This window comes from Colletes gigas, unplaced genomic scaffold, assembly GCF_013123115.1.
Source record: "Colletes gigas isolate AHSC1104 unplaced genomic scaffold, ASM1312311v1 Colletes_gigas_Sc00013, whole genome shotgun sequence".
Lineage (NCBI taxonomy): Eukaryota > Metazoa > Arthropoda > Insecta > Hymenoptera > Colletidae > Colletes > Colletes gigas.
Window position 1 is genome coordinate 6,040,308 of NW_025106642.1, and position 9,816 is coordinate 6,050,123.

General features: G+C 40.4%; 1 protein-coding gene across 3 annotated transcripts; it reads right to left on the reverse strand.

Annotated features, from left to right (window-relative positions):
* Positions 1-279: 279 nt before the first annotated feature.
* LOC122399388 (septin-2) lies at positions 280-2,336 on the reverse strand. 3 transcript variants are annotated; one of them, XM_043400039.1, is made up of 6 exons: positions 2,307-2,336; positions 1,913-2,030; positions 1,379-1,827; positions 991-1,311; positions 742-915; positions 280-658 (listed from the first exon to the last, which is right to left on the reverse strand). In XM_043400039.1, the coding sequence occupies exons 1-6, from the start codon at positions 2,334-2,336 to the stop codon at positions 485-487; spliced, it is 1,266 nt and encodes a 421-aa protein (XP_043255974.1). In that variant the 3' UTR covers positions 280-484. The 3 variants fall into 3 exon arrangements, with proteins under 3 accessions (XP_043255974.1, XP_043255977.1, XP_043255975.1); XM_043400042.1 differs by lacking the exon at positions 2,307-2,336 and having other exon boundaries at positions 280-682; positions 742-864; positions 1,913-2,024; XM_043400040.1 differs by lacking the exon at positions 2,307-2,336 and having other exon boundaries at positions 280-682; positions 1,913-2,024.
* Positions 2,337-9,816: the final 7,480 nt, after the last annotated feature.

The window sequence follows — 9,816 nt, forward strand, 5'->3', positions numbered from 1 at the left end:
ACACGTATGGCTAATAACGTTAGGTTTACTTAAGTACGATACTATTGTGTTAATTGTTATATTTTGTTGAACAATAAAATATTTAATTATGAATCTTCTCGATGCATTACGCGGTAGCCATAATCGTGTTTATATTCGTGAAAACGGAAATTCTCGGCGGAAATTTAAGCAGACGGATTTATAAGTAACAAATATATTTTTATTTTTCTTAAGGTGCATATGTTAATACAAAAAGTAAATTAAGTTTGGTAAACATCACTGTTATGATAATCAGTCTGACGTAAGTAAAACCTATAATTATTATATAAATGATATAAGAAGACGATAAAAGTTACAGCGCTCGTAAACTTTGGATAATTTAATTATTAACTTCAGCAGTCAAGTATCAAGTAATTAAAATAATAATACTCGTTACGTGTAGTTAGAATGTATGTGTGGCGTCGTAATTTATTTGTTACAAGATGTATGGCCAATGGCGAACGTTTTATCTTTTCTTGCTCTTTCCTAATGTTAGGGTATGATGTTGCAGCTGTTGAGTGAATTGCATTTTGCGTCTGTTCAATTCTAAAATATCGTCTTCAAGCTTCTTTCTGCTCTCTTCCACCTTTTTCTTCTCTTCCGTGTGATCTTTTTTCAGTTTATCGAATTTGTTATGCAACTGAAAGATACGTACGCGAACAAACTTATTAAAAAAAAGAGAAACCTGAAATATCCGACGTTCATAACGAAATATGTTCATACCTCTTTTTCTGCTTCTTTCAATTCGGCTTCCTTCTCTTTCACGCGTACCACGAACATCTGCCGCATCTCATCCTCCTTCTGTTGTAGCTCTTGCAAATGGATGGATCTCTTTGCTTCGCAGGTCTGTTGAAAACTAACTGGTTTATTTTCACTATCAACATCGCTAAATCCCATCTAAGAGCAAGAAATTGAAGATTGATAGTAGCATTTTGAAACCCTTTAGAATTAGTACCTTGCAGAAACAATTACCTGTTCCAACCGCTTTTTACGATAGAGCTCGTAATGACGGCAGTGCGTTTTTTCCCTCATATCTTCCATATTTGTTCGTATCAACATTTCGCGCAATTTAACGAAATCGCAATGGGATTCATTTTCAACTTGCACTGTACCCCATGGATACTGTCGGGAGCGCATAATTTTGTTTCCAACTCGAACAAAATCAGTGCTACCAACTACTGCAAAAGGTACATGAGCATTCATACTACAATTTACTTCGGCCACGCTCTCGTCGCCGGTAGGAAATTGATAAATATGAACTCCGTTATTTTGTAATTCGGATATAATTTTGCTCTGAAATGGAAGGAACATTAAATGGTAGTCACAAAATTAAAATTATAGTATAGTATTTTCAACATACCTTGAACTTTTGTAATTCTGTTTTTGATATCGTGTCAGCTTTAGCAATAATTGGAATGATGTTGACTTTTGTGTCTAATTTTTTCATACAGACAAGGTCAATGGATTTTAATCCATGACCAGTAGGGCAAATGAAATACAGGCAAACATGAATACGACTGTCATGATAAGTTGCCAGAGAGCGCTTTATTTTCAACTCTTCTTGCAAATATGCTTCAAACTGAGCATCTATGTAATCAACAACTGCTTTGAAACTGTCTTCCTTATTAATTTGATCCCCATATCCAACCGTGTCTACTATAGTAAGCTTTAGCCTAACGTTGCTCTCTTGTAATTCATACGTATGTGCTTTAAGTTTTACAGAAGGAAGATTATGTGTACTTGGAGTAGATTCGAAGCTTGTATTGAAAAGGGAATCCATGAGAGTAGACTTTCCAAGTCCAGTCTCCCCTGTTGTAACAACATTTAATTATAGTAACTACATGCATAAGTTTGTAAGGTATGCACGATTAGAATGACAAAGTATTTCCCATACCGATACAGAGGATATTGAACACAAATCCATTTTGGACAGATTTATTCACCAATTGGTCTGGAAGACTGTCAAATCCAACATGACCAGATAATTTTAAATTACGGAACGAGGATTCCAACTGTAAGTACCAATTAGCCATAAATGTTACGAGCAGTGACCTGACCGAATATTAACAGTACTGTCTATAAATGGAGCGACAACGCTTCATCGACAGTACTGTTGTGACACAAGAAACAACCAACGCCCTTCAGGCTGTAAACACTACACATACATCAACGGTCGCTTAGGTTTATATTTGTATACGAGGAAGGACATTCGAACAGTCATTCCCAGTAAGAAATACAGCCAGAAGTAACGTAACATGGGCGTAAAATTTAAGTAAAACGACACGTACCTTGGTACGCTCGACATCCGCCGCCGCCATTTTTACTACTAGTGACGCGTGCGTTTACTCATACTATGGTTCTCTGTAGTACAGCGGATACGTGCTTCATAATTTGATGTTTCATAATATACGTGCGTAAGTCGAAGATAAACTCAAATCAAGTTGGTATACGTAATTTCGCAATTACTACGTTTCACGTAAAAACGAGTGTCTATCCATATAGTATAAACTTCGTACATTTCGCATACAAATAGATGAAGCAATGTAATTTAGAAATGACCATTCACTAAATGGAACGATGGCGATGAATCAATAGCATTATTATCGATTATGTCTACACGACTAACGAAACATAAAATATTTACAAATACCCTGTGCAATTTCGTCGGGAAAATAATTCACATTCGTATTTTATTAAAATTTTCATTTCATCCTTTTGTGTTTGTATTGTAGGAGACGGTGTAAGGTAAATAACTGATCGAGTCTGTGTAATTATCATAAATAATAATTTCTTGGAATATTTAATTCCTCGAGGATGACTGAATACATATTTTTGAGTGATAGAATTAATTTTAAAATCAACACATTGCTCTAAGGGTCAAGAAACTCTCTTTGTTTTCGTCGTTTACCATTGGATATCGAAGAGCAAACAAGAATAAAACTTTAACTTTTCGTCTACTCAGAATAGTAATGATCGAATATTGAAATATCCAAAGTTTATTAGCAGTATTGGAATATTTATAAAATATTCCAGGATTGAGTTAATCGAATAGCCCCGAGCGGTAGTTCGTAAACCCCGCTACCCCCACCAGTCGCGGCGTGGCTGTCGCTGGTGGGAACTTAGCGGCTCAGTTAGTGGCGGTACTGCGTGAGTGATGCTAGGGTCTTTCGCGCTGCCTCGCTGGCAGGCTCCTCATAACAGTGTCTACTTTCTAACATGGCAGATCAATTTGTGTTGTATTATCATGTGACGGGGAAAAGCTCTCGTACATAAGACGATCTTTGTGTAAACTATCGTAGATTCTCCTCGCGGAGAAAACGTGTTGCCAGTTTAGATTACCGTCGCGATGGCGGACATGAAAAGTCCACCGTTCAGTGACATTAAACGGCCCGAGGAGGTGGTGGCGATGGCGATGAACGACGGCCTGAAATTCGCCGTGCTGATCGGGCTGATCGAAGTGGGACAGGTGTCGAATCGGGAAGTTGTCAACACCGTGCTTCACCTGGTGAGCAACCATGAATTTTCATATATACGTCGCGCGAGCCGGCCGTGCGTTTCACGATCATTCCCGCCGATTTTGGAGCATCGGTCCAAATCTGTCAACCCGAACTGTCAAACCGGATCCTCGATGCACCGCGAGCACACTGTGAATTATCTTTATGTTTGTTGTCGATCGCGTGCGATACGATACGAGTTGATCAAGACCGAGAACGTCACGAATCGTTGACGGTTCTTTGCCGTACGTTTCTAGTCAACTTTAAACGCTAATGTTTCCACGAACGTTACGGCACTTTTACGGACACGTACTCGTCCTATCACGAGTTGACACGTTCGAAATGATTTCCGAAATTGCGACGGACGTTGAACAATTACGACCGGTTTGTCTGTCGTAATTCAGCGTACAGTGTTTTCACTGGTCGCAGTTTGCTTTACGGCTGAAACTTCGCGCACGTATCGTGTAGGAAAACAGATACCCATTCGCTCGTAATTCCTTTCGTTTCGATATGCCAGCGATATGTTAGTGCTGGACATACACTGTAACATTGGTATTCTAGCACTGTGTCGATATATTATTACCATATCGGTAGTAAATTGCTCTATGACGACACTACAGCAATACTATACTAGTACTGTCCCAATGATGTGCTACGATCGTACTGATACCTTACTGTTATATTATCGTTGTGGAATTTAAATTATAATACTATATTGATATCATAGAATTACTGTATTGTGTCGTTGTTTATATTAATAGTATCAGTTCTACAAGTTCCACGGCAGTGTTATGCTATTTTGGAGCGACACTAACAGCGCAATATTATTGTTACTCCGTTTCTAAATTAGTATCGTGTTGGGTACTATACTAGCACCATCTAACGTATTGTTAAGAATTGTTAGGTGGTTAACGATCGCAGTAAAATTAAATATCTGTAGCACATTGAAATCCGCATTATGAATACTAAAATTCATATTCAAGAACGTAATTGCGGTATTACCGCGTTTATGGAACTCCGTTTTCATCCTGTTCGTTACCAGTTCAATTGTACACCATATCATTCTGCAGCAATTTCGTTACATTACAAACAGCAACGTTAAGTATCGCATGGTTACACAGTTACGTAGGAAAATTTAAAGCATAGCGTTTTATTGCCACCAATTCGTTTTACGATTGTGTCTTCATTCGCGGTTTGCGTACGAAAAGAGATTCTTTATTTGGTCGTAATTTCTTTTGCGCCTTTTTACGCTCCGAGTTGGTCTCGCTCCTGGCCATTGCCGTATTTTAACGACTAATTGGTTTTTACCGCGTGCATGCATATCTCTTGATATCGCCGAGGTCGACAGAGAATTGTATTCCGATCGGAGGAATATACGCGTCGCGAGAAAAGCTAGAATTTTAAGGTCCATTTTCGCGTCGCACAATCGCACGAAAGCCTACCTTTGTACAAGTTATTTGTAAGTATATTGATTTTTTATATGCTTCGCGATATCGTCTCCATCGATAAGAATAGTTCAATGTTATAGAACCGATTATGTAAGTTTATGTAATACACGTGCTCGACACACAATCTGTACGTGTACTTTGCGTTTGTTTTCCCTTTGTTCGTGTCCCAAGCATTGTGTTAAAACAACGTCGTGCAAAATTTATCGTTCACTTAGGTGTTGGATTAGCGATTTGGCTGTCAACTGCGAGTTAACTATGCTCTAACTAAATATTGAATTATAGAATGGAATATTCAACGGCGAAGTAATACAAATTTAAACGTTCAATCGAATAAACGTCAGGTATTAATTACCGTAGGTCGTTTTCATTCATTATCTATTACTCGAATCAAATTTTGTCCATCCCCGCAATTCAATCTTCACGGTTATAATTGTCCTGGAATCGAGTATCGGGGAATAGAAATCGTTAGTGTTGGTCCCCTGGTTTGTACTTTGAAGGTCCCGGATTTTATGTCGCGCGAAAACGAACAGTCGCGAGTCGCGTTTTTATTGCCCGGGATCCGTGCATTCCGCGACGGAAAATGTTTGTTTTACGCGTCGAGGAATTGCGCTGCAGATATTGTCCTTATTTCTCGCGGGATTTCCGTCGCGAAAGGTGGCCGTAGCGGAACGCCACGTAGAAAAAAAACACGCTTATCACCGTGCGTCGTTAAAAATTCCGTCGCTAGTCATCGAACGCAAACACGGAAATACAGCTGCTTCATTCGGAATTAACATAGATCCAGTTCAGTGCTTCTTACACTTTTCTATAATCGTCGAATACTTTAAAACGCTTTCCAACTGCTCTATTATTATTTTCTCTTTGAGCACTAGTCCCGAAAACGATTCGCAGGACCTCGAGTTCCCTCTGCATAATTTCGACTCTCTCAAACACCTCGAACTCGCAAAGAACATTTGTGAAATGTCTCCCCCATCCACTCCTGATTTTGACGAAACTTTGCAGGTTTTCGGAGCAGTTAATAATGAGGGGGCGTATTTTTTCGTAGCTCCGGTGAGTCAAGTTTCAGGAGTGAAACTACCCTGCAAAGTTATATCCCTGTGGTGCTATCTTGAGGAGTATTAGAGACGCGAGGAAGTTTTCTAAACAAATTTTTTTCGCATTTCTACGGAAAATAACACGGCGTGCCGGTGAAAAGAAGAACGGTTGATAAAGGTGGTAGAAGTTTTTGAGGACGCGAGCCGAATTAAAACAAGCGACGAGGAAAGAAATCAAAGCGTCCTGGTAGAAACATTCTTCGGCGATTTTGTAGTGAAAAACGATGCCGATTTTTCGCGGAACTTTTCGGCGCTCGTAACGCTGCGTGTCGCTTGAACATGTCGACGAGGCTCGTTAAGATTTCGGGTTAAATTGCCCACCGAAGCTCCAGCGTGCGAACGGACGCGGGCAAAGGCAGCTTGTTCCCGTGCTACCCGAAGACAAATACGTAACACGTGGCGGCGATTAATGTCGGCCGTCATTGCTGCACGTTGCACCGAGTTACGAGCGCGCTTTTTCGATCTCTGCCCTGCGAATTAGCCGACGATACCGATTGGAGTCGTTTACCATCGATCCTCCGTCGACCGGACGATTGAGACACGCCAGCAAACGTTTGCTCGACTCTCTCTGACCCTGAATTAATTAGTGTCATTGGCGGACACGGTCTACAGAGGGAGCACAAAGGAACAGGAATTTCAGCAAATATGCTGAATTTTGTAGAGATTCCTGGCCTAATAGGCGAGCGCAGTATTCTCTTTCAGCATGTTGCAACCTCGGTACCAACAAGCATCCTTTAAAATTATTGCATCAACCAGACTCGGGCATTGTTCGAATATGCAAACGGAAACACCGTGAAACAATTATCCGGAGATATAATTAACTTTCGACGTGTGTTCACCGATTTTTGCAAATCGGTGGAATTCGTAACGGGTCCGAGCGACTGCGTTTCAAAGCTAATTGAATATTCCTGTATCCCACGATCTCGCGTCACGAAGAGCAAGTTTCTCCGGTTTCCTTTTCAATTGATTTTCGTCAAGTGTCTACTTTCTATCGCGCAAGTATTTTCTCGTCGGTAATTCTAATAAGTCTCTGAATGAATTCAGCCTAACCGCGAACGTAACCGAGGTTACGAAAACACTCCCAGACCGAAGAACCTGTTAATTCCATAACTATACATGGTGTCCCACGCAACTGGAACAGGCTATTTATAGGCTATTATACTCGTGCAGTAAAAAAAATGATGCATCAATGCACAAAAGTGCATAAAATTAATTGCATACTACGCATCGTCTGATACCATTTAGCTTTGGCTTATAACATCTTTTTCGATTCCCAACCGTTTAGAGGGTGTAGCCTGTTCCAGTTGCGTGGGACACCCTGTATATTAATCGAATATTACGAGTGAAAGGAATACTAGATATTTGATATAGCAGTATTTTTATCGAATCTCTATATTACGTAACATTTGAGCTCTTCAAGCATGATGGGATACCGAGCGACATAGTCATTCGAGCTAGCGGCTCTCTTAGTATCTTTTTGCAAGCCATAAAGAATTTTAGCCGTTTGATGCAAGAAATTTCGCGCCACAGCAGAATGGTATTGCACGTGTTGCCATTGTTTTTATCGCCGTGCGAAAACGCGGCGTTTTCGAGTCGGGAGAAGACCGTCTATGCCTTACCTTGCTCTAAATGTATGTGCGTGGCAGCGTTTGGTGGGCAAATTTACATAAGTAACTGATAAAGTGGAAGCGGTTTCGAGTTTTTCCGTCTGGCGGATTATCCGTTCGCTTTCAAGCGGAGAGCGCTCGCGAGTAGTCCTTGCGAACGCGGAGCAAGGAAATTGGCTAATTAGTTGAGTAACCGTGCGGCGTTCCTTTTTTATCTCCGCCTTTTTCGACGTATCCCGATTATCGAGCCATCACGCAGAGTCACGACCACGTAAGCTTTCGAAACGTAAAGTATTTTGGTCGCCGGATCGCAGATAGGTAGATAAAATTTATGTGATTAGATTACGCGTTGGACTTGGGCGTCTCGATGACAATTTACTTTTTCCTCGCAACGAGATACCACATTTGCGAGCGTAATTTGTGTTCCAACGTGTCTACTTTATGGTCCTTTTTTCGCGAGGAGAAAATTGCACGTAGTATTTTTGCATTAATAACACAATCGTATTATTTTGTTTTATACATATAATTGAATAGTTTACCGTGGTGTAAGTCGTGATAGCTTAAATCTTAGCTTCGTTGGATCGCGTAGATCATCTGGAATTCCAAGTAATTTTTTTATCAAAGAAGCTTAAACGCCAGAAATAAGAGACGAAGGTTATTATAATACTTATCAGTGGGGATTGTGGATGCCAGAAGCACGACAGAACGGGTTACATTTATTAATTTACATTTAAATTGTGAGGATCCGAGAATTATCCGACGACGAATTAAAAGAGACTTTTTCCGAGGATACATCGAGATTTAATTTGACCGCGTATAATCCGTAAAAAAGCTGCGGATTGATGATAATACTTGCTGCCGGGTTATTTATATTTAAGGAACAGTCACGATACGGAGTACAGTGAACCGGGTTGCATAAATTGCGTAACAGTTTCTACAGTTTTAATTTTATATTTAGATCAGTAGGGTATCGAACGATTAACGTTTATTAATACACGCAAGTACCTCGTAATATACTGAAACTCGTAAAGTCGATCGTGACTTTACACACGAAGCCCGATGCTTTTGTCACAGTTGACGTAACGTAACCTCAGTATCGTCTAAGTTGGATGTGCGCTATAGTTCGTTTTAAAATTATAATAATCCCTCTACGCTCTTTGCTTGGTTTCTTTACGTACCACGGTACGAACGTCGATCGATTCGAAATTCGCGTCCTTTCTGACACGCTTGTGGTTAACATCGATATTTCGTTCTTTCGCTCAGACATGATATTTTCGAGGAAAATAGGACCTGTGCACAATCGTTGTTATCCTGCGTATCGTTTATCACGCTTACGTTACCGGACCGTGTATCATCGAATCGGCTTTTGTTGCGTACCTGCACAATTAATCACGCTAGACAATGCTCGTCGGGTTTGTTAAACGATGAGACAGAGCTTTTTAGCAATTGATAATTAATGCAAACGAGGAACGCGTTGTATCCCTTTGGCACGTTCCCGCTAGAATATCGTTCAGCCTTGTTTCGTGTTCACGCGTTTCGCTATTTGTTCGACACGGTCGATTCATACCTAATTGCCATTCGTGGAACTCGTTTAGCGTCAGTGGACCATGGGTCCGTTCAGACCCGTGCAAACTTTGGTTATCCTGGATCTGAAACTATTGTATTAAATTCTATTCGTATTTACCGTACTCGACACGTTATCGTTAGACTAGAATTAGATGGGCTATACTAGAATTATTGGGGCTATAATGAGATTAGAAGATGATACTGGTGTGCTATGCAAGCATGGTATTAACTAGCATCAGTGTACTCTGAGTCGTCGAGTTACGTTCTTGTACAGTTTGTCCATTCTCAACTATTAAATGTTTCAGAGTTTCTGGATAGTCGCTAAAACCATACCCGTACGAAGTTATGTTTCTGCGATCGGTAGAAGGCTTAATTCGATCAGTTTTATTTCAAGAAATTGTTACGCGCGTAATACATTATTCATGATTTTGATCGCCTGCCGGCAGATTTTATTTGATTTGGTCGTCTCACAATCGTATCTTGATTGCTCATACAATTCGCACACCCACCGACTTTTATGGTTCGTAGCGGACTCTCGCGAATTTCGAGCAGGTTCCCTGCGCGCATTCCCGCCTTTATAGGCGCGTAT